Source organism: Hypanus sabinus, chromosome 1 (genome assembly GCF_030144855.1).
Source record: "Hypanus sabinus isolate sHypSab1 chromosome 1, sHypSab1.hap1, whole genome shotgun sequence".
NCBI classification, from domain to species: domain Eukaryota; kingdom Metazoa; phylum Chordata; class Chondrichthyes; order Myliobatiformes; family Dasyatidae; genus Hypanus; species Hypanus sabinus.
In genome coordinates this window covers 104,384,664-104,410,368 of record NC_082706.1, presented here as the reverse complement: position 1 = coordinate 104,410,368, position 25,705 = coordinate 104,384,664, and the positions used below count along the sequence as shown (strand labels likewise).

Sequence of the window (25,705 nt, the reverse complement as noted above, 5' to 3'; positions counted from 1 at the left end):
CCAGTCATGATACCTCACCTGCTACCAATTAGCCTGCTTAATGTAGACTCTTCCAAACTGGTGTTACTTGAATATTCTGTGCATTTTTCAATCTTATTTTAACTTTGACCCAACTTTTGTTGAATGTGTTGCAGCCATCAAATTCTAAATTTGTGTATATTTACAAAATACAATTAAGTTGGTCAGTAAACTATTGAAAATCTTTTCTCTGTACTTTTGTCAGTTAAGTAAAGGTTCATGTGAATTAACATATCACAAATTTTTGTTTTTATTGCATTTTGGAAAATATCCCAACTTTATTGGAAATGGGGTTTGTAAGAGACTGCTGGATTGCTACATGGAGCTTAGAAAAGTAGAGGGCCATGGGTAAAGCCTAGATAGTTCTAAGGTGGGGACATGTTTGGCACAGCTTTGTGGGCCAAAGGACCTGTATTGTGCTGTATGTTTTCTATGTTTCTACAATAACTTTTGAGAGATTTTTCCAAAGGCCGTGAGATCTGTGCTATCTTCTGCTTCCTAAACAAATTAATCACCATAAATAATAATTGTCATTTTCACCACTGCCATATGCGTGGTGCGATATTTTTATTATGCATGCTTTGAGCTTATTTTTAGTTAACAGATTTCTTGATACTGAAAACTATTCTCCTTCCCAATGCAACCCCCCAGAACACTAGTTAACAAGGGGCCAACAGGTCTTGTCTCATTAGCCAAATGCATGTTAATCATTAGTTAAACAATTGCTCTCAATATGTTGAAATAGTACGTGTATTCTGCGGTATCAAACAGTGCCAAACAAGCAACTATTATACCAAATATTACAAACAAGTCACAATTCTGCTGTAATGGCTACACCTCTTTTGTCAGCTCCAAGGGAAAATAAGTTATTTTATTCAAATAGATACACACGCACACTGAGTGGCTTTTAAAGACACTTCAACAAAAATAAAATTCTAGTAAATTTCTTGTATTATTCACCATTAAAAAATTGAGAAGATTCCACACTTTTATTTAAAACAAACCACATTCAATTCTATATAATTGACATAAAGATTTTCTTTGTTCTTTTCAGGATTTCAGCCGCCAATCAAAAATTAATTATCATATATTGAAAAGGTGGGTGAGGAGGTTTTTACTGTCTTAAGCCTACACACCAACATCCTTAGGTTCAATTTTCCGTTACGTTATCTTTCATATCATCATGTTGCAACAGATTTCATATTCTTAGCCATAAAAACTATTCCCTCACCCCTCGGAAGTTCTCATGTTTCATTGTTTTACAGCACTAGATCACAGTGGATTTTATTTGACTTTTGTGACACTGATTAACAGAAAAAAATTCTGCGGATGTGACAAAACACACTAATCAAGAGAGAGCAGTAGATGTAGTGTATATGGATTTCAGCAAGGCATTAGAATAGGTACCTCATGCAAGGCTTATTGAGAAAGTAAGGAGTCATAGGATCCAAGGGGAAATTGCTTTGTGGATCCAGAACTGGCTTGCCCACAGAAGGCAAAGAGTGGTTGTAGTTGGGTCATATTCTGCATGGAGGTCGGTCATCAGTGGCGTGCTTCAGGGATCTGTTCTGGGACCCCTACAGTCGGTCAATGATCGGAACAAATTTAAAGGATAAAGTGAGAAAGGCTGTGCCCCAATGAAAGCTACAATTATTACTAGGCGACGCAGTGGTTTAATTATTTGGTTTTGGGGTTTTGATCCTCACATCAACCCGGCACAGCGGAGAGCGCACTCGATAGCGATCTGTCACTGGATCGAACTCGGGAAGACGTTCCCGAGTCTGGCGCTGAAACATACGTTAAGTGTTTTATATGCATAGAAAGGTAAAATATATACTATATTCTAAGACAAACGTTTGACTAACTGACACTAAATAATACCAGATGTACCTGTTCCAACTCACTGAGTAAGAAAACTTCCGATTTTTTTCAATCCCAATCCACAATAACCCACGCACATCCTCCCATATAACTTTAAATCATCTCTAGATTACTTATAATACGTAATACAATGTAAATGCTATGTAAAATAGTTGTTATACTGCATTGTTTAGGGAATAATGACAAGACAAAAAGTCTGCACATGCTCGAACAACAAGTGCTGGAAAAGCACTTCTGGGTTTTCGCAATTCACAGTTGGTTGAATTCGCGCATGCGGAACTCGCGGATAAGGAGGGCCAACTGTTTATAAAAGTCAAATAACTGTTAAACTAGAGATTAGTAGTGATATCTCAGATCCTAAAGGAAACTAGTCACAACATGAAAGTGTGTTGAAAACAGACAGAGGAGATGCAACGGTGAGAGAAGTTTGAGCACAAGGTGTCTGAAATCACAAGCTTCACTCAAAATCAAATCTATATCAAACAATACATCTCAAAAGGAATGAGGCAGACACACAAAGCGCCAGAGTATCTCCAATGAATCTCACTTCAAGTGCAGACACATGAATTCTCTCAAACTCCACTGGTTTAGTCCACTGGTTTAGAAATTATTTGAACAGTAGTAAGCACCTCAGAACTACATAGACAGTAACATTTATTCAAATAAAACTTAAACACAAGGTCCCATGACCACTATCCACTTAATTTGCAATTCCATCAGTTAAACTGAAGTTAGAGTATTACTCAAGCACCATTCAAAAGACTGGCTATAATTGGGTTCCAGGAGTTACACATTTCTGGGAAAAATCAACTGTTGCTGGAAATGAAAAAAAACAAAATGCTGGAAACACTCACCTTGACAGGCTGCAGCTGCAGAGAAACAAACAGATGAATGTTTCAACTCTGAGACCCTTTGTCGGAACTGGGAAAGGGTAGTTCCCAGTTCTGATGAATGGTCTTAGACCCAAAGCATTTACAAGTTTCCCCTTCCACAGATACTGTCGAGTGTTTTCAGTATTTTCTGTTTTCATGTCTAGAGAAGCTCACTGTGAGATCATGATTTAAGACGTGCTTCTACACAAGCTGGTGATTAAGAGGCATCTGTACCTGATGCTAATGCACTGATGAATACGACAAAATGTCTCAAAGATAAAGAGCCGGGCATTCTCTATGAAGTCCTCAAGGCAGGCCACCAAGAAGAAATCATTCACAAGCACCTGAAATGAGAATATATATATACATAAATAATCAATGAAAATTCCACAATAAACCATTAATATAGCAAATAACACACGTTTTACACGGCCCTCTTTCACTACATTTGTAGTAGTTTGCAATACATCCTAACCTGAAATGATTCTCATCTTGGAACATCAGCACCAAAAAAAATTAAGTTTCTACATAACAGCAATGAACAGAAAGATTTAGAGCAACTCTACGAGCAGAAAAATTGTTAACCAGCAAAAACACATCTCTAAGCAAAACTATTCATTTTGGAAACCAGCAAGAGAGTTCTGCCCTTAGTAAGGTTAGCTGTTAGATAAAGGGAGAAATAAAATTCTTTTAAGTATTGTTTTATTCCCCTGAACAGATTGACACAGATGGATACCAAACTTATCAATATCAACCCAAAATTCTCACCAGCCAATCTAAGATTTTAAGATGGTACTGACAAGTGGTTAATCTTTGCATGCAGCTCCAAAGGGAATCATCAAATATTCTCATTTAGGACCACTACAGCTGAAATCCACAGTCATAGCCATGGGTATTTTAGTAAGAAACATCATTTTAAGATGTTTTTAAAAATCTACCTATCTTCTATCAGCAGACCCCGGACTAGAGCATCAGGTCACGAGTACAATTCCTCTTTAAGATAAAGTTAGTTAGTTAAAGTCTGTCCCGAGCCTCATAGGCTCATCAGGCTGGTGTTAATGCCGGTTTCCGTGGCCTGAAGCGACTGAGAGTACAAGACTCACCCCCACCCCCCGGATAGGACACCAGTCTATCGCGAGGTTAACCCCCAGCATTTTGCCAGTACCCATTTTCAGCTGGGTGGACTGGAGCAATGTGTGGTTAAAAGCCTTGCTCAAGGACACAACATGCTGCCTCGGCTGGGGCTCGAACTCATGACCTTCAGATCACTAGTCCAATGCCTTAACCACCTGGCTACGCGCCACTCTTTAAGCAAAAGAAAATGTTAAAATGCAGGGCCGTTAGATCCCCATTTCCTACTATCCTACTGGCAAATGTACACCCTCTGGAAGATAAAATTGAAGATTTCAGAACAAGATTGCAGTACCAAAGGGACATTAGGGGCTGCTGTGTAACTTGCTTGCAGGAAACATGGCTCCCCCCCCCTTCCCCTGCCATTTTGGATGCAGCTCTGCAGCCTGACTGCCAAGACAGGACAGCCAAACCTTTTAAAGGTAGAGAAGGAGAATTATGCTTCACGATTAACTCATCGTGGTGCACAGATGTGTCAGTTCTGCCTCAGTCCTGTTCATTTGACCTGCAACATCTAGCAATCAAGTGTCTTCTATTTAATCTGCCAAAGGAGTTTACTACCATCATCCTGGCTGCAGTATACATTCCACCCTTGGCCAATGTCAGGCAAGCACTGGAGGAGCTCAGCACAATGATCTGCAGTCATGAAAAAGGGCACTGATACCTTCCCTATTATCGTGGGGGATTTCAACCAGGCCAGCTTGAGAAAATCGCATATCAACTACCAACAAAATATTGCTTATGGACCCAGAGGTGCCAACACGTTTAACCATTGTTACACCATCATCAAAAATGCTTATCATGCTATCAAACACCTGCATTTTATAAAGTTGTGATCACATCTATGCTGTACATCTATGTTCAGCACACAGACAGAGAGTAAAGATCAGAGTACCACTGGTGCGGACTAAGAAGGGATGGTCAAGGCAGATGGAGGAACATTTACAGGACTATTATGAGCTGCCTTCGAATTTGAATTAATATGTCAAGTTGTTACTCACTTCATCAAGACTTGTGTAGATGAGTGTGTGCCTTCAAAAATATACTGAATATACCCAAACCAAAAGCCGTGGATGAACCAACGGAATCGTAGACTGCTGACAACTACATATGTGGCATTTAAGACAAGTTATCTAGAATTATAAAAGGTACAACCTATAGAAGGCTATTTTAAGAGTGAATAAGCAAATCTGATTGAAGTTAGGAACAAGAGTAGACGTACCATCAGTTCTGGCAGAGTTTGCAGGCCATTACTTCCTACAAGGTGAAACTTAACATCATGAACATCTGTGATGCCTCACTCCCAAATGAGCTTAACACCTTTTATGCATGCTTTGAAAGAGAATAAAACTAAACCTGTGTGAACTCCTGCAACATATGGTAACACGGTGATCTCTGTTTCGGAGGTAGACGTCAAAACATCTTTCAAGAGGTCAAATGCACGCGTCAGGGCCTGATGGTGTACCTGGTAGGCCACTGAAAACCTGTGCCAACCAACTGGCAAAAGCATTCAAGAGCATCTCCAATTTCTCACTGCTATAGTCACAGATTCCCAACTGCTTCAAAAGGGTGACAATCATACCTGTGCCCAAGAAGAGCAGACTATTGCCCAGTTTGAACCATAGAACATTACAGCACAGAAACAGGCCTTTTAGCCCTTCTTGGCTGTGCCGAACCATATTTCTGCCTAGTCCCACTGACCTGCACCTAGACCATATCCCTCCATACACTCTCATCCATGTACCTGTCCAAGCTTTTCTTAAATGTTAAAAGTGAGCCCACATTTACCACTTCACCTGGCAGCTCATTCCACACTCCCACCACTCTTAGCGTGAAGAAGCCCCACCCCCAATGTTCCCTTTAAACTTCTCCCCCATGTACCTCTGGTTTTCTTCTCCCCTAGCCTCATGGAAAAAGCCTGCTTGCATTCACTCTATCTATACCCAGCATAATTTTATATACCTCTGTCAAACCTCCCCTCATTCTTCTACGCTCCAGGGAATAAAGTCCTAACCTATTCAACTTTTCTCTGTAATTCAGTTTCTCAAGTCCCGGCATCATCCTTGTAAATCTTCTCTGCACTCTTTTCAACCTTATTAATATCCCTTCTGTAATTCGGAGACCAAAACTGCACACAATACTCCAAATTCGGCCTCACCAATGCCTTATACAACCTCACCATAACATTCCAACTCTTATACTCAGTACTTTGATTTATAAAGGCCAATGTACTAAAAGCTCTCTTTACTACCCTATCTACCTGTGACACCACTTTTAGAGAACTTTGTATCTGTACTCCCAGATCCCTGTGTTCTATTGCACTCCTCAGTGCCCTACTATTTACCTTGTATGTTCTACCTTGGTTTTTCCTTCCAAAGTGCAATACCTCACACTTGTCTGCATTAAACTCCATCTGGCATTTTTCAGCCCATTTTTCCAGCTGGTCCAGATCCCTCTGCAACCTTTGAAAACCTTCCTCATTGTCAACTACACCTCCAATTTTTGTATCGTCAGCAAATTTGCTGATCCAATTTACCACATTATCATCCAGATCATTGATATAGATGACAAATAACCATGGACCCAGCACTGATCCCTGTGGCACACCACTAGTTGTACTTACATCTGCGATAAGTGCCTTGAGAGGTTGGTTATAGCCAGAATCAACTCTTGCCTAAGCAAGGACCTGGACTTGCTGCAATTTGTCTATTACCACAATAGGAATAACTATGCTGTTTTTTGATTACAGTTCAGCCTTTAACACCATCATCAAAATGCTCCAAAACTTAGGCCTCTGTACCTTCCTCTGCAACCAGATCTTTAACTTCCTCATCAGTAGACCAAAGTTAGCACAGACCAGAAATAAAATCTTACTGACAGTCAACACCTCAAGAATGCGTACTTAGCCCATTACTCTACATTACTCTACTCTACCTACACCCATGACTGTGTGATTGGGCACAGTTCAATGCCACCTATATGTTTGCCAATGGCACAGCAAGTTTTTTATGCAGAGTGGTGAGTGCGTGGAATGAGCTGCCAGCAGCGGTGGTGGAGGTGGAGATAATAGAGTCTTTTAAGAGACTCCTGGATGGATACATGGAGCTTAGAAAAATAGAAGGCTATGAGTAAGCCTAGGTAGTTCTAAAGTAAGGACATGTTCGGCACAGCTTTGTGGGCCAAAGGGCCTGTATTGTGCTGTAGGTTTTCTATGTTTCTATGTTACAATTGTCAGAATTTCAGATAGTGATGAGGAGGCACAGAGGAGTGAGATAGATCAGCTGGTTGAGTGGTGTCACAAAAACAACCTTGCACTCAACATCATTAAGACAAAGGATCTGATTGTGGACTTCAGGAATCAGAAGTTGAAGTAAAATACAGCAGTCCCCATTGAGGGATCAGCAGTGGAAAGAGTGAGCAGCTTCAAATTCTTAGGTGTCAACATCATGAAGATCTATTCTTGACCTAACATACTGATAACATTATAAAGAAGGCATAACGGCGGTTATATTTCATTAGGAATCTGAAGAGACTTGGTATGTCAACAAAGACTCAGCGAATTTCTACAGATGTACCATGGAGAGCATTCTAATCATTTGTTATGAAAGGACCAATGCACAGGATTGGAAAAAGCTGAATAAAGTTGTAAACTCAGCCAGCCCCATCATGGACATCAACCTCCCCAGCATGGAGGACATCTGAAAGTGCGATGCCACAAAAAGGCTGCATCCTTCACTAAGGACCCATCGCCCCAGACATGCTTTCTTTTCACTGCAAGCATCAAGGAGGAGGAACAAGAGCCAGAAGACATTCACTCAATATTTTGGGAACAGCTTCTTCCTCTCCATCATATTTCTGAATGGACAATGAATCCACGTATACTAACTCACTATTCTTTGCATATTTTGCTTTCTTTTTGTACTTCTTATCCCCTTTAATTTTGTATATACTGTGTATACTGTAATTTAAAGACTTTTAAAAATTACTATGGTTGCACAGTACTGCTGCCCCAAAACAGCAAATTTCAGGACATATGCCAATGATATTAAACCTGACTTTGAATCTGACTCTGATATTGAAGCAGCAGCTGGGGCTCACTGGCCAAATGCCAGTGTATGCAGTAGTGTTTAAATGAAAAATAATCCAAAAGTTAGATATCAATGTTATAAAAAATTCACAGGGTCTTGCTGTGGGAATAACCTGAGTTACAGCCTCTTTCAATTTTGTAATGGTCGGAGAAAGGGAAAGTCAGCTCAAGAAGGCAAATGCCAAAAGGTTCTTTGGGTGTGATGCCTGACATATGCTGCAGCTTATTATTTAATACTTAATTCTGTACCTTTTCCATCATTCTTCTTTATCACAGTGCTTATTAACTGGACAACAACTTTACATATCACTTATTTGCTCCAAGCAGATTATATCTATGATTTAGTTTAGTTTCCTTTCAAATCCAAAATCAACATCATGAAAAATAACTAGCACCAGCCATTACTGGAAATTCAATCCAATACTCATGCATGAAATTAAAGCAAAACAGGAAAACAGCCAACAAAATGCTAATGTATTATTCACCCTGACCATATTACCTACTAAGTCAAGTTGTAACGGCTACCTTCAGACCTATATAATCAAATTGCATTGAGAATACTGTGAGAATGTTTGGGTAAACAACTAACTCACAAAGGACTACAATCTAAAACTTCACTATTTCCCCAGATAGTGTTTTGGTACTCCAATATTTGCAACAGACCGTCAGTGTCTGCAGTTTCAAGTTGCCACTTTGGGCTGTGAATTGTCCATTATTCATCCAAATTAAGTAATCTTCCCTTAAGGTGGAAAATTGCAATCATATTACTTTCTACTAGTCTGATTGATGATGATTTTTACATTGGTCTAGCCTCCAAGGAGATCTGAAAGCACAGACATTGCTCCTTCCAAATGGCAATCCACTCTGTGTTGTTACAATGAGAAAGCTCGAACAATATTTACGGTCTGGTTTGTCAGTGTTGTGTCCTGTCACAAATGTGATTTTCCAACAGACAGATATGGACTGATCCTCACTGTTAAGTGATATCAGAATACATGTTCCATTATGAAGTGACGATAAAATTCCAAATCAGAAGAAATCAAGAAGTCACAAACTCCTATAACCACATCAGAGCCGTTAATATTTGAAATATTGCAGGAAGCAAAAGCTGGAGAAATTACCAAGCCAGCCTTTTCTATGTTTTATTAATTCATGCATCCAGGTTTAAAAAGATAATGAAACAGCCACTCTGACTTCAACATAATACCTGGACTGGCAGTCTCTCTCAAATCGGCAACTTCAATCTGTTTTGATGTTTCTCAAGAATTAGTTTAGGGGTTCTACAACTGTTAAAGCACATCTTTTTTCAAACAATGGAACTTACAAAATTCTGCTTTACAAAGACTCCAAAATCCAACATTTTGTTTTAACTAGTTTCAGACCATCCCAGATAAGCATGCTCTGGATTAAAGAGGCGCGAATGAGGTATTTCACATATATAAAATTATGAGAGGAATAGATAGCAGGATCTTTTCTCCTTTTCAAAAGTGAATAAAATTTAGTGGGCATAGATTTTGGGTAAAGGATAAGAGATTTAGAGGTGAACATAGGGGGACCTTTTTTTCCACCTGGAGAGTGGAATGCACTGCCAGAAAAAGTAGTGGAAGCAGAGTCACTGTGAGCACTTAAAAAGTGCCCAAATCATCAGGCATAGAAGGCTACAGGCCAAATGTTGGAAAACATAATTAATATGGAAGGGTCCCTGCTGGTTAGTGTAGATGTGGAAATTCTTCCATGTTCATCCCACTTTCCACCCTGTATGACACTATGATTTAAGCCAGAAATTTGAGCCAAGTGGGTGAGGGGAAGGCAGACAAGCTGGAAGGTGGTAAGTGAAGCCAGGTGGGTGGGAAAGATAAAGGGCTGGAAAAGAAGGGATCAGATAGTACAGGACCAGTGTGGCCTCTTACCCCTTTTTCCTCACCTATTGCCTCCTCCTAATGCCCATCTTTCTTCCCTTTCTCCCATGGTCCACTCCCCTCTTCTATCAGGTTCCTTCTTCTACAGCCCTTTACCTTTTCCATCCACTTGGCTTCACCTATCATCTTCCAGCCTGTCCGCTTTTCCCTCCCCCACTTTTTAAAATTCTGTTATCTTCTCCCTTTCTTTCCAGTCCTGATGAAGGGTCTTGGCCTGAAAAATTGACTGTTTGTCCAGTTCTATATACGCTGCCTGACCTACCAAGTTCCTCTGCATTACACAAATTCCATTTTATTCTCCTCACCCACATTTCAATCAGCTCCCCCAACCAGATTCTACTTTTCTTCAATACAATAGGAGCAACTTACAGAGTCAATTAACCTACCAATCAGCACATCTTTGGGATGTAGGAGAAAACAGAAAATTCAATAGACTTGTGGACACAGAACTCCATCTTTTACTTTCTCTACCCATGAGGGTAACTATATTTTCCATGTTTGTTTCATTTGTGTTGTCCTCACACTTGCACTTTGCCTGCCTGTATCCCCATTTGTCACTCTACCCTCTGCACTCACTGTCACCTAGTTTTATATGAGCACCAAATTTGGATACAATGCACTTAATTCCATCATCCAAATCACTGGTGAAAGTCATGAACCACTGGAGACTCAATAAACACCTTTGTGGCAGAGATTTCTCAGCTTCCATTCTTAAAATCTGTTCCCAACCTCTTTTCTGACTTTGACCAGTCATTAACCAAGATCAATATACAGTGGCATGCAAAGTTTGGGCATCCCAGGTCAAAATTTCTGTTACTGTGAATAGCTAAGAGAGTAAAAGATGACATGATTTCCAAAAGGTATAAAAGTTAAAGATAACATATTTCTTTAATATTTTAAACAAGATTACTTTTTTTTATTTCCACCTTTTACAGTTTCAAAGTAACAAAAAAGGAAAAGGGCACGGAACAAAAGTTTGAGCACCCTGCATGGTCAGTACTTAGTAACACCCCCTTTGGCAAGTATCACAGCTTGTAACTGCTTTCTATAGCCAGCTAAAGGCTGATTTATACTTGTGTATTGCATCTACACCATAGGTGTCACATACCATACGCCATACCTACACTGTACCCTACACAATAGGGTGACGTGCACCTCTCCAGAAAAGTTACTCACGCGTCATGGCGACACAGACCACAACAACTGCAATTGGTCCGCTTGGTAGCATCGCATTTCCAGTTGTTTCTTCTCCATGTCTGTAGGCTGTGCATACACCGATGTGAAATAGATGTACCAAATCATCAAATCTACATGCTGACATGTGAAAATGTTTGAAATGTATTTCCTCGTCCATGTCTCTCATGAAGAAACTCAACACTGTGGCATAGAAACCCCACCACCAACTAGTGTTTTGGCGCACACCAATGCAAACTCGCTACAGTGTAGCCTGTACGCACAAGTATAAGTCAGCCTTAAGAGTCTTTCAATTCTTGTTTGGGGGATTTTCGCCCATTCTTCCTTGCAAAATGCTTCCAGTTCTGTGAGATTCTTGGGCCGTCTTGCATGCACTACTCTTTTGAGGTCTATCCACAGATTTTCGATGATGTTTAGGTCGGGGCTGTGAGTGTCATGGCAAAACATTCAGCTTGCGCCTCTTTGAGGTACTCCATTGCGGATTTTGAGGTGTGTTTAGGATCATTATCCTGTTGTAGAAGCCATCCTCTTTTCATCTTCAGCTTTTTTACAGATGATGTGATGTTTGCTTCCAGAATTTGCTGGTATTTAATTGAATCCCTCACCAGTGAAATGTTCCCTGTGCCACTGACTACAACACAAGCCCAAAGCATGATCGATCCACCCCCGTGCTTAACACTGGGGAGGTGTTCTTTTCATGAAATTCTGCACCCTTTTTTCTCCAAATATACCTTTACTCTTTGCGACCAAAACATTCTATTTTAACTTCATCAGTCCACACGACTTGTTTCCAAAATGCATCAGGCTTGTTTAGATGTTCCTTTGCAAACTTCTGATGCTGAATTTTGTGGTGAGGATGCAGGAAAGATTGTCTTCTGATGACTCTTCCATGAAGGTCATATACTGGTGTCACTGCACAGTAGAACAGTGTACCACCACTCTAGTCTGTTAAATCTTTCTGAAGGTCTTCTGCAGTCAAATGGGAGTTTTGATTTGCCTTTCTAGCAATCCTACGAGCAGTTCTCTCGGAAAGTTTTCTTGGTCTTCCAGACCTCAACTTGACCTCCACCGTTCCTGTTAACTGCCATTTCTTAATTACACTATGAACTGAAGAAATGGCTACTTGAAAATGCTTTGCTATCTTCTTACAGCCTTCTCCTGCTTTGTGGGCATCATTTATTTTAATTTTTGGAGTACTAGGCAGCTGCTTACAGGAGCCCATGGCTGCTGATTGTAGGGACAAGGTTTGAGGAGTCAGGGTATTTATAAAGCTTTGATATTTGCATCACCTGGCCTTTCCTAATGATGACTGTAAACAAGCCATAGCCCTAGCAAGCTAATTAAGGTCTGAGAGCTTGGTAAAAGTTATCTGAGAGCTCAAATCTCTTGGGGTGCCCAAACTTTTGTATGATGCTCCTTTCCTTTTTTTCCCACTCTAAAATTGTACAAAACAAAAATAATACACTGATCTTGCTTAAAATATTGAAAAGACTATTTCATCTTTTGGAGATCAGTTCATCTTCTACTCACTTAACTATTCACAGTTACATAAATTTTGACCGGGATGCCTGAAATTTTGCATGCCACTGTTTTCTCACAATACAATGTGCTTATTGGTTTTCATAAATATTCTACTGAAGGTCTTCTGAAAGTCCAAATAAACCATGTATAAAGGCTACCTCTTATTTACTCTGCCAGCCATAGGTCAAGAACTGGCAAGTAGAATTTCATTTCCATAAATCCATGTCGACTTTGCCCAGCCAAATACTGCTATCAATCCCTTAATAAGACGTTTGAGCAATGAAGTCAAATGTTCCTCAATTTGGCCCTACCTCCTTTCCTAAATAAAGAAGGCAACTTGCATTTATCACCCAATCTGCGAGAACCATACTATGTAGTTTTGGAAGACGACAGCTGACGTCTCCATTGCTACCTCGTTTAAAACTCTAGGATACCAGTAATCATCTCCTGGGTATGTGTTGGCTTTCAGTGTCATTAATCCCTTCAATGTATATATTTTCAATACCATAATACTGAAGACTCCCAGCTCCACATTTATTCCAGAACTGCAGTACTCCATTATTTCATACAGAAATCGTGAAGGGTTTAGTCATTCAATAGATGAGAACATCATAAACCCAGAGAGCAAAGATAGAAGGCAATTGGCAAATATACCAAAACCAATAGAAGAGAAGCATTTACATGTTGTGAGTGGTAAGGAATGAAAATAGTGGGTAGACAGTGGAGACAGATTAAATTCCCATTCAAAAGGAAACTGGGTAAGGATTTGAAAAGAAACAGAAACTGCAGGGGAGAGGGAAGGAAAGGTGGTTGAAGTACTCTTGCATAGAATCAGCAATACTCATAACCTCTCATTCAATTAAAAGAATAATTATATTCAGTACCAAAGTGCAAGAAAAAGTTTGTGAATCTTTTGCAATTGCCTGGGTTTCTGCATTAATTACTCATAAAATGTGGTCTGATCTTCATCTAAGTCACAATAAAAGACAAACACAATCTGCCTAAACTAGTAACACATATCTCGTCAATACCGAGTGCACCATTTAAACAATCACAGTCTAGGTTCAAAAAAGTATGTGAACTTCTGGGTTAATGCTATCTACAAAAGCTACTTGGAGTTGGATGTTCCAATCAAGAAGGGATTGGAGGTGTGGATTGTAGAGGTGCTCAGCCCTGCAAAAAAAGACACACAAAGTCAGGTTATTGACAAAGCCTGCTCTTCTCAAGAAAGATCTGTTTATTTGCACCATGCCTCGATCAAAACAATTTTCAGAGGACCTTAGAAGAATTGCAGAGAAGCATGAAGCTGGAAAAGGCTACAAAAGCATTTCTAAAGACCTGAGTGTTCTTCAGTCCACAATATGAGAAATTGTCAACAAATGGAGGAAACTCAGTACTGTTGCTACTCTCCCTAGGAGTGGGTATCCTGCAAAGATCACACCAAGAGCACAACGTGCAATACTGAAGGAGGTGAAGGAGAACCCATGGGTATCTGAAAACCTGCAGAGATTTCTAGACCTTGCTGAAGTCTCTGTTCATGGAAGGATGCCACGGAGGAAACCACTGCTCTCCCAAGAAAAACATTGCTGTACATCTCAAGTTTGCAAAAGACCACCTGGAAGTCCCACAATGCTTCTGGGACAATGTTCTGTGGACAGATGAGATAAAAGTTGAACTTTTTGACAGAAATGCCCACCCTATGTTTAGAAGAAAAAGCGCACTGCATGCCAACATCAAACCCTCATCTGTGAAGCATGGTGGACAGAGCATCAGTGTGCTTTGCTGTCTCAGGGCCTGTACAGCTTGCAATCATTGAGGGCACAATGAATTCAAAATTGAATCAAGACATTTTACAGGAGAATGTCAGGCTAGTGGTCTCTCGCCTGAAGCTTAATAGAAGCTGGATAATGCAACAAGACACGATCTGAAACACAAGAGTAAATCAACAACAGAATGGTTTGAAAAGAAGAAAACCTGTTTGGGAATGGCCACATCAGAGTCCAGATCTTAACCCAACTGAGATGCAATTTCATGACCTGTTCATGCAAGGTATACCAGAAATACTGATGAACTGAAAATTCCTCACCATTGTGTAAGTCTGATCAGCAGTTACAGGAAATGTTTGGTGGAGGAAATTGCTGCTAAAGAAGGCTCGACCAGCCTGGACTGTGAATGATTAAACAATGTGTTCAATTAAGACATGAAAAGTACAATAGTTTGTGTGTTATTAGTTTAGGCAGATTGTGTTTGTCTATTATTGTGACTTAGATGAAGATCAGACCACATTTTATGAGTGTTTAATGGAGAAAAGCAGGTAATTGCAAATGATTCACAAACTTTTTCTTGCAACTGTCATTGTTGCCTGAAATAGCATTAAAAAATGACATTACAGGCAGTCCCCAGGTTACGAACAAGTTCCATTCCTGAGTCCGTCTGAGTTGGATTTGTAAGTAAGTCAGAACAAGTACATCTGGTATTATTTAGTGTCAGTTAGTCAAACATTTGTCTTAGTACATAGTATATATTTTACCTTTCTATGCATATAAAACACAAGAAACATATGTATTCCAATAATTAAACCACTGCTTAGTAATAACTGTAGCTTTCATCGGGGCAGGGCCTTTCACATGCTCCATTATTCCCACTTTATCCTTTATCCTTTAAAATTGTTCCGATTGTTGACCAACTGTAGCCTAATGCTTTTCCAATGACCGATGATGTTTCACCTCTTTCCAAACGTTTTATTATTTCCACTTTATTTTCAATCGCTTCCCGTCAACGGAACAGAAACACACGAGTCCCAACCTCCACTGGGTCCTAAGGATCATCGCACTGAATTCCCCAGGTCCCAAAGTCCACCGCACTGAGACAGGTTAAATGGGACAAGTGGGGGCTGTGCTGGATTTGGGTATTTGATCTTCCTCAATATTCCGTGTGGGAATTTAAACTGGAGGTGGCAGTGCTTTTTTTTACGAGGTCCAGTTGCGAACTTGACATCAACCCGGCGTGCTTGGGAGTGGTCTGTCACTGGATCGAACTCGGGAACCTCCGTTCTCGAGCCCGGCGCTAATCTCACTGCGCCACCAGCCGACTGGAAAAGGTGGGGGGGGGGGGGGGGGGGGGATCAGGGTGAATCTTGCTAAGAAAAATGTAAGCCAATTACGAAGTTACACACTCAACACAGTGTCAACGGCAATGACAAAATGGCGGAAGGTGTTCTCCTTCCTCGGTTCGTAAATATGAGTTGTTCTTAAGTCGGACATTCGTAATTTGGGGACTACCTGTACTGCAGTGTTTTCACGTTAACTTGCGATTAAAGTAAAAGCAAATTATTATTTAAAATAACTATAAAGATTTTCTAACTACTGCCATCAAGTGCTTATCACTTGCTACAGACAGGTATTTCATTATTGTATTCAGTTGAATTTGACAGCAGGTTAAGTCAGCTGTAGACGCTTGCATACTTTAAAGAACAGCATTGGCAACTCAATAAGAAAAATGGTCTTTCTACCAACACCTGCTTTAAATGTAGGTGTTCATAGTGCCAACTATACCCTCAGAGTTACTGCTCCATTTAGGTAACACCTAACACAAGAAAAAGATAGAGATACTTATCAATGTATCAGAGTTACTGGTGTTGGGCCACTTCTTTACATGTTATGTATCATTGTTCTGAATGAAGGAATTGACAGCTTTGTGACATTATGAAGAAAGGTGAAGAGGCAGAAAGTGTTGAGGAAGCAGGGAGTCTGCAGAAGGATTTAGACAGATAGGAAGAATGGGCAAGGAAGTGGCAGCTGGAATATAGTGTAGGAAAGTGAATGGTCATGCACTTTGGTAGAAACAATAAAGATGCAGACTACTTTCTAACAGAGAGTAAATTCAGAAATCAGAGTTACAAACAGATTTGGGAGTCTCCATACAGGATTCCCTAAAGGTTAAATTGCAGGTTCAGTCAATGGTAAGAAAGGCAAATGCAATGTTCGCAGTTATTTTGAGAAGACTAGAATATAAAAGCAACAATGTAGTGCTGAGGCTTAATAAGACTTTGGTCAAATCACACTTGAAGTATCATGTGCAGTTTTGGGGTGTTTATCGAAGAAAAGATGTGCTGCCATTTGAGAGGGTCCACAGGAGGCTCACGAGAACGATTCCAGAATGAAAGAATTAATGTTTGAAGAGCGTGATGGCTCTGGGCCTGTACTCACTGAAATTTAGAAGAATATGAGGAGGAAATCTGATTGAAAACTTTTGAATATTGAAACTTGTTGAGTGGATGTTCCCAACCTCTTTTATGCCTACCATTAACTGAAGCATCTGAGGACCATAAGTTGGGAACCCCTGCTGTAGAGTCTAGGACCAGACGGCACTGCCTCAGAAAAGAGGTGCGCCTATTTAGAACAGAGATGAGGTAGAATTTCTCTAGCTAGAGGGTAGTGTAATTGTGGAATTAACTGACATAGATGGCTATGGAGGCCAAGTTATTGGATATATTTAAAGCAGAGGTTGAGAGAGATAATAAATCAGCCATGATGGAATGGCAGCGCAGACTCGATGGGCCAAATGGCCTGATTCAGCTCTATATCTTATGGTCTTCAAAATTATCATAAATCAGTTGATAATGAGCTCTTGGGTGAATGTTGACGAGAAAAACACGTCCATATGATTAGAATTAAATTATCACATTAGTTACAGTATGCAGAATAAGTGGTTCAATGGAAAGAGGCCAAAATACCTAATGATTTGATGCAGCATGTATAAAATAAATAATTGCCATTTTATTATGGCATAACAGGATTATAGTACTATATGACAATTTAAATCTTAGCTAATTTTAATTCCATAAAGAATAAATCTAATGTTTATTTCTAATGATATTTGAACTAAAATGTTGCATTTAAATAACAGTGACCAAAGTGTATATACAAGATGCAAATGTTACTTCTTCACAGACCTAATTCACTTTTTGGCAGATGATATGGTGGACTGAGATTTGCCAAAAGTCATGGGCTGCTGCAGAAATGTTTCCTAGGAAAAGTGAAATGAGCCCTGGCCCTCTGACAGCCTGACTTGAGAGTGCTGATCCTCAGCTTCTCTCCACCTATGAGAGGGGGAAGGTTCTATCAACAAGTAGTTAGGTTACTAAGTTTCTCTAAGAGTGGCCTGAATTAAAACTAGGAGCAGCACGATAGTGCAGCAGTTAGCGCAACATTATAGCAGCAACAGTGACCCAGGATCAATTCCCACTGCTGTCTGTAAGGAGTTTGCATGTTCTCACTGTGACTGCATGGGTTTCCTCTGGGTGCCAGTCTCTTCCCAGTCTGCGGGTTAGTAGGTTACTGATTACATGGATTTGACTGGGTGGCACAGGCTTCTCGGGCCAGAAGGCTTATTGCTGTGCTGTGTCTCTAAATAAAATCAAATAAAGCAGCTTTGTAACGTAATGGTAGCATGGATAGATTTTTAATCTCTGTTTTTCTTCTGGTGCTTCAGATTGCTGATGTCTGCCACTTACAATCCCCAGACATTCCTTCTGTTGCTAACTAACTTTTGCCACCCTTTTTAAGCCAGCTCCTCCACCACTGCATTAGTTACTCCCTCCTGGTCTCCACTCTTTTGTAGACCCTCCCTTTTGCTCATTGCAACATCATCCTTCTTTTCCATGGCTGATGACAAAGAAAATGTTGAGAAGCTGAATGGTCCTTCCAGGTCCTAATGTATTTAACAGGCAATTTCTTAAACTTTGCATCTAATTTTGAATAAATACTATCCAAATTCTTTCGTTTTAAATCTATCTATGGATGGTTAAGCATGTTCACAGCCATTAGTGAACCAACTAGAGTGCAAATGAATAGCTGCCAACATTTAACATTGGATGCAAAGGATAGAATTATTATGCTGTTCCTATACAACAATGAGAAAGATGAATCATTAAAATGAACAGCAATTCAAAGACCCAAACGTACTTAGATAACTGAAAATACCTGTTGCTCATCACAGCCATTTATTTTTCAGCAGTATGTTAAATTGTCAGAAGTATTATATTATCTAAGTAAACAGAGACTCTGATATGAATCAACCCATTTCCAAAGAATACCATCGACCCCTACACGAAGGCACATGGGTGAATCAAGCTCCCACCTACAGTGGCCATTTGCAGCATTGAAATTTATACAACACATACAAAATGCTGGTGGAACACAGCAGGCCAGGCAGCATCTATAAGGAAAAGCACTGTCAACGTTTCGGGCCGAAACCCTTCATCAGAAATTTAGAGATCTCTTACAAACACCACATGGAATTCAAGAAAAACCATTAATTTACCTGATTCATTTAGCTCTCACACAATTTTAGAAAAAACAAATCACAAAAGCATCATTATTTCCTGCTTTCATCTTTTGCCAGTATAATTAGTTACTATCATAATTAAAATCATCTGAATTCAGCACAAGTTGAAGCATCAAAATTCTATGTTAAGGCAGAAAAAAAACATTACTTCCCTTTCCTTTGACTACGCTCCATTTATCTTTTCTCCCAGCTGAACATTCATGATTATTGAGTCTTGGTTTCTGAACAGAGTAACCACTGTATCCACAAGCATGGCAAGTATTCTTTGTATGCAAAAAGGAGTGTCTTGCTGATTGCTAAATAAATGATAATGGCTTCTTTCTCCCATGCTCCCCATGTGCCAAGATGAAGCCACCCTCAGGCTGGAGGAGCAACACCATATATTCTGCCTGGGTAGCCTCCAACCTAATGGCATGACAATGATTTTTCTTTCGGGTAAACAAATTACCCCCCCCCCCCCCCACACACTCCTCACTCTGATCTTTTACCTCTTCTCACCTGCCTATTACTTTTCCCCAGGTCTGCCCCCCATTCCCTTTCTCCTATGGTCCACTCTCCTCTCCTATCAAATTCCTTTGTTCCCACCAGCTTGGCTTCGCCTATCACTTTCCAGCTAGCCACCTTCCCCTCTCCTCCACCTTTTTATTCTAGCATCTTCCCTCTTCCTGCTTAGTTCTGAAGAGGTTTCAACATGCAAGCCGATTGGGAAAATCAAGTTGGTAATGGATCTCAAGAGAGTGAATTTGCTGAATGCCTACAAGATGGCTTTTTAGAGCAGTTTGTTGTTGAGCCTACTAGGGGATCAGCTATACTGGATTGGGTGCTGTGTAATGAACCGGAGGTGATTTATGGAGTTTAAGGTAAAATAACCCTTAGGAGGCAATGATCACAATATGATTGAGTTCAACTTGAAATTTGATAGGCAGAAAGTAAAGTCTGACGTAGCAGTATTTCAGCGGAGTAAAGTAAATTACAGTGGTATGAGAGAGGACTTGTCCAAAATAAATTGGAAGGAAATGCTGGCAGGGATGACAGCAGAGCAGCAATGTTGTCAAGTTTCTGGGTAAAAAGTAAGGTGCAGGATAAGTGCACTCCAAAAAGAAAGAAATACTCCAATGGCTAAAGAGTACAACTGGTAAGGGAAGTCAAAGCCAATGTAAACATAAAAGAGAGGGCATACAACAAAGCAAACATTAATGGGAAGACAAAGGATTGGAAAGCTTTTAAAATCCTACAGAAAGCAACTAAAAGAATTAGGAGGGAAAAAATGAAATATGAAAGCAAGCTAGCAAACAATACCAAAAATTGTAAAAGCGTTTTCAAGAATGTAAAACATGAAAGAGAGATGAGAGTGGATATTGGACCTCTAGAAAATGAGGCCAGAGAATTAATAACAGGGACCAAGGAGATGGTAGATGAATTAAATGAGTACTCAGCATCAGTTTTCACAGTGGAAGACTCTGGCAGTATGCCAGATGTTGAAGGGTGTGAGGGAACAGAAGTGAGTGCAGTTACTATTACATGGGAGAAGGTGCTCAAAAAGCTGAAAGAACTAAGGGTGCACAAGTTACCTGGACCACATGAACTGCAGACTAGGGTTCTGAGAAAGGCAGCAGTAGATATTGTAGAGGCATCAGTAATGATTTTTCAAAAACCATTGCACTCTGGCATGGTGCCAGAAGACTGGAAAATTGCAAATGTCACTCCACTGTTTAAGAAAGGAGTAAGGCAGCAGAAAGGAAATTATAGACAAGTTAGCCTGTCCTCAGTGGTTGGGAAGATGCTGCAGTCAATTGTTAAGGATGAGGTTATGGAATACGTAGTGACACAGGACAAGTTAGGACAAAGACAGCATGGTTTACTTAAGGGAAAATCTTGCCTGAAGAACCTGTTGGAAATCTTTGAGGAGATTAAAAATAGGATAGATAAAGGAGATGCAGTGGATGTTGCAAATTTGGACTTTCAGAAGGCATCTGACAAGCTGCTACACATGAGGCTGCTTACCGATTTTAGAGCCCATGATATCACAGGAAAGTTACTGGCATGGTTAGAGCAATGGCTGATTGGTAGGAGGCAGTGAGTGGGAATAAAAGGATCCTTTTCTGGTTGGCTGCCAGTGACTAGTGGTGTTCTGCAGGGGTTGGTGTTGGGACTGCTTCTTTTGATACGGTATATCAGTGATTTACAGGATGAAATATATTGTTTTGTTGCCAAGTTTGCAGACGATATGAAGATTGGTGGAGGGGCAGGTAGTGTTGAGAAAACAGGTAGGCTGCAAAGAAATGCAGATTATTTTTTAAAGTAGAGAAAATTCAAAAATCTGAGATGCAGAGGGACTTGGCTTCGTTGTGCAGAACACCTAAAGGTTAATTTGCAGGTAGAGTTGGTGGTGAGGAAGACAAATACAATGCTAGCACTCATTTCAAGAAGTCTAGAATACAAGAGCCGGGAAGTGATGCTGAGGCTTTATAAAGCACTGGTGAGCCCTCACCTTGAGTACTGTGAACAGTTTTGGGCTCCTCATCTAAGAAAAAATGTCCTGGCATTGGAAAGGAGGTTCACAAGGATGATTCTAGAAATGAAAGGGTTATCATCGGAGAACATCTGATAGCTCTTGGTCTGTGCTCAGTGAAATTTAGAAGGATGGGGGGGAATCTCATTGAAACCATTTGAATGTTGAAAGGTCTAGACAGAGTAGATATGAAAAATATTGGGAAAGTCCAAGACAAGAGGTCACAGCGTCAGGATAGAGGGGCGTCCATTTAAAACAGAGATGTGGAGAAATTTCTCTAGCCAGAGGTGGTGAATTTGTGGAATTTATTACCACAGGCAGCTTTGGAGAAGAGGTCATTGGGCATATTTAAGGTAGAGTTTTAATTGGTTCTTGATTGGACATGGCATCAAGGACTACGGGGAGAGGAGAAAATGATCAGCTATGATTGAATAGCAGAGCAGACATGATGGGCCAAATGGCCTAAGTCTGCTCCTACACCTTATGGTCTGAGGCTGTAGCCTGCAACTAATGGGCTCCTAGATAGGCTGCAGTGCTGACTGGCTTAGTTGCTGGGGACCTACTTCTGTGAATTTCAGTTCTGAATTGCTTACTTTTATTGTTTTTATTTTCTTCTGCACATTGGGTGTTTGACGGTCTTCTTTTATTAATGGGTTTTATTGGGTTCTTTGTTTTGCAGCTTACTGTAAGGAGACGAGTCAAAGTTGTATAGGGTATACGTATTTTGATAGTAACTGTACTTCAAACTTTTTTTGAACTTGGATCAAAATCATTATTGACTGAGCATGATCCCAGAAAAGTGAAACCAAGTCTAAAGCTAAAAATTTGAATGTTCACCATTAAAGCTGGTTTATATCTGCCTGACTCTTAAAACATACACTTTTCTTAATTGTAAGGTAAAGTCATGATCAGTCTGAACATTCAAGCTAACACTGAGCAAACTATGCATTAAAAAAAACACTACAGATACCTTTTACAAGAAAACAACATTTAAAAGCAACAAATGTTCTTTCCACACATTCCTATACCAAGCCAGGGCTCTACTTCCTCTTGATATGTTAATGCAACCTTTATGCATTTGTCACACTAAGACCAAAAACACCAGCATAATTGGAGCTGAAAAGTGAGAAGGGGCCATGTTTCCACATTACTTCGATAACCATGAAGCAATTTAGAAGTTTTAATGTTCAGAAAGATGCTGTGAAAAGTTAAATCAGATTTATTTTTAGGGAGATTACAAATTGAATCACCTTAATATTTCACTGATATGCCTAAACTCAACTAAATGCATTATTATGTATTTCAGTGCAATTTTGTTTTTTATATATTGTATTGTGAAGTTTGAGAGAACTGCATAGATATGTTGATATCTTGTCAAACTACCTCTTCTAAAAAACAATACTACAGAATTTGACAGAAGACTGGCTGGTGTTTCAGAAAACCACAGAAAGGTTACAAAACAAGTCATTCAGTATATCAACTCCTTCCCTCAGCCCACTCCACAGCCTTGCATCTTATCTCCCTCTTTGAGTATATATCCAGATCTAGCTTCTGCCTTGTTCTTGAGCCTAAACAAATTTGTTCCTCATTTCTGAAGAGCTATCACTCTTCTCTAGTGCTATAATTCCCATTCCAAACAACTTGCAAGAGCACCTTCCAACAAAAATTAATTTGTCAATCATGCTGGATGTGACCCACTGTTCATTCATCAGTCATTATTTTATACACCTCAAATTACCCAAAGTCTACTCTTCCCTAGACCTCTCCTCAAATTGTTCTGTAAATAAATCTAAAACTGAGAAATTATCAATATTCTTCACTGGGGATAACCAACAAAACACCTTAACACCGAGAATTAGACAAGATATTGTAAAATAACAAAGTGGCATACTTTCTTTCTATTAACGTCAATTGGACTGTGAATATAACTTCAGTTCTAAACTCTGGGAATGGCAAAAGAAGTTTATGTCAGAAAGAAAGGCAGAATAATTTATGAACAATCACAAAACCAGGATCCAATATATAATTTTGGAAACAAGGTCTAATAATTTGTTTGGTGCATTCATCCTTGCCCAAAGCATTAGTTTAGCTGGAAGATGGCATTCTGTAAGGGCTCCCTCTGTGCATCAATGGGTTGACCTGGTGCAAACACAATTGAAAGTCTAATAACTTCACTAAAAAAAAGCAATTTGAAAAAGTATTAATGAATATTGTTCAGATGAACAAGGAACAAGATATTGCGCAGGATGCGCTATTATGAATGGTTTAAATATACAGGTCTATTTCAATCTATTCATTAACAGATATTAAGAAAGGTCATAGCATGTTTTAAAATACTAAGACACACAAAGTAAATAAAGGTACATCTCCATATACTTAAATAAGGATTAAATAAGGACATTTTAAATATGTCTAAGTTGCTGCTTTGTATTCAAAATATTTGTCTCATTCTGGAAAAATCAAAACCTCCAAACATCTCCTCCACAATCATCATCAGCACAAGTGTATAATGAAGGTGTATGTTTAGCTTCCTGCTCTACTCGCTTTATATTTATGACTATGTGGCTAAGTACTCCAATGCCATATTCAAGTTTGTTGATGACAGCACAGTTGTTGGCCAAATCAAAGGTGGTAACGAATCACATATAGCAGGGAGATCAGAGGATTCATCCTGGGACCAGCACATAAGTGTCACACAAAAGCAGCGTGACAATGCCCCTACTTTCTTACAAGGTTGCATAGATTTGGTTTGTCATCTAAAACTTTGACAAGTTCTATAGATACACAGTGAAGGATATCCAGATTGGTTGCACCATGGCCTGGTATGGAACATCACTTCCCTAGAATGGAAAAAATCAACAAAAAGTGGTGGAAACAGCTCAATCCAGCACAGGCAAAGCCCTTTCCACATTTACAAGGATCACTTCCACAAGAAATCAGCATCCATCATCCAAGGCCATGCTCTCTTCCCACTGCTGTGCAGAGGTGGCTCAAGAGCCTGTGGTCCACAGCACCAGTTCCAGGAACTCACTATAGACAACTGAGTGGTATCCAATAAGAATTAAGCTTTCACAAATTAAGCTTTTTTAGGTAAGTTATTGTAGGTGATTTTGATTCCACTCAGATAACAGCTACAAAAGACTGATTTATATTCAAGATTATCTTTATAGTGGCACTCTTAAAATGATTTCCTCTAAACTTATGATGATTTGTTTGGAACTTCATCACAAAATCTGCAGCACTCGAGCAAGCTTGCTCAGTTTTCAACATCCAGAAACGACGAGCATTTACATTTCATTTCAAACACAGGTTCTACAGCAGCCCAATATGCACAACAAACTTCCACAAAAACTAATTTGCTGATGATGAAATAATATGCTATCCTGATCGATAAACATTCATCCATCAATCAACAAGCTATTAGAAATAACTCCTCTGTCCTTCTTTGATATGGTGTCATTGTTATTACAAAATTCATCCAAAAGGGAAGAGTGGTCTTGGCTTAATATCTCATCCAAGATTGCACCTAGACTGATGCTGTATTTGAAATAAAAAATCTGGGACACAAATTCATGAAGGTGGCTACGTGGAAAAAGCACTGGAAAACATTTCAACCATAAAACAATATCAAAGCATTGCAAATGTTCGAAATCTTATATTAAAAACTCAAATTTTCTGCAAACTCTATTCATGAACTACTTGAGCATTTGCAATTATTGAAGCTAACTATATGTAAATACAATAAACTCTCAGACCAAACTCCCTCAGTACTACCTTGAGAACAGCAATGACATAGGTTACATTCAGTCATATTCTGTTGCAAAACTCCAATAAACAGTTTGAGAATTTCAGAAATACAGAAAGCCAGGGCATTAGCTGGTTGCTAATCACAACATAAAAGACCGATACCGTATCAGGCATACAAAGAATGCTCTCAGCAGACAGCAATAGACCAATTCCCAAACTAAAGGGCATACAAATCTCTAGGATGATATTCCAGACCACTGCAGCACAATAATAATAATTTAATTGAAAACTCAATGTAGTTCTCAAATAAAAATTAGGCATAAAATAAATGCAGAGAGCTAATTTTGACTAAAAATCATTTCTGTTCATTTCCAAGCCCATAATCTATCAACTTATCATATTCAATCATGGCTGTCTCACAGCTGTTCGTCACTGTCCATGTACCTGAGATTCCGAAATGTTATTCATGGGAGTA

The 25,705-nt window shown here is 39.6% G+C and overlaps 1 protein-coding gene across 1 annotated transcript in view; it reads right to left on the bottom strand.

Moving 5' to 3' along the window:
* The window catches only part of LOC132396041 (eukaryotic translation initiation factor 3 subunit E-A), a 165,102-nt gene that overhangs the window by 39,143 nt on the left and 100,254 nt on the right, over positions 1-25,705 (bottom strand). The window contains exon 10 of the mRNA XM_059973374.1: positions 3,006-3,115. Within this exon, the coding sequence (XP_059829357.1) occupies positions 3,006-3,115 (110 nt within the window). The remainder of the gene's footprint in view (positions 1-3,005; positions 3,116-25,705) is intronic.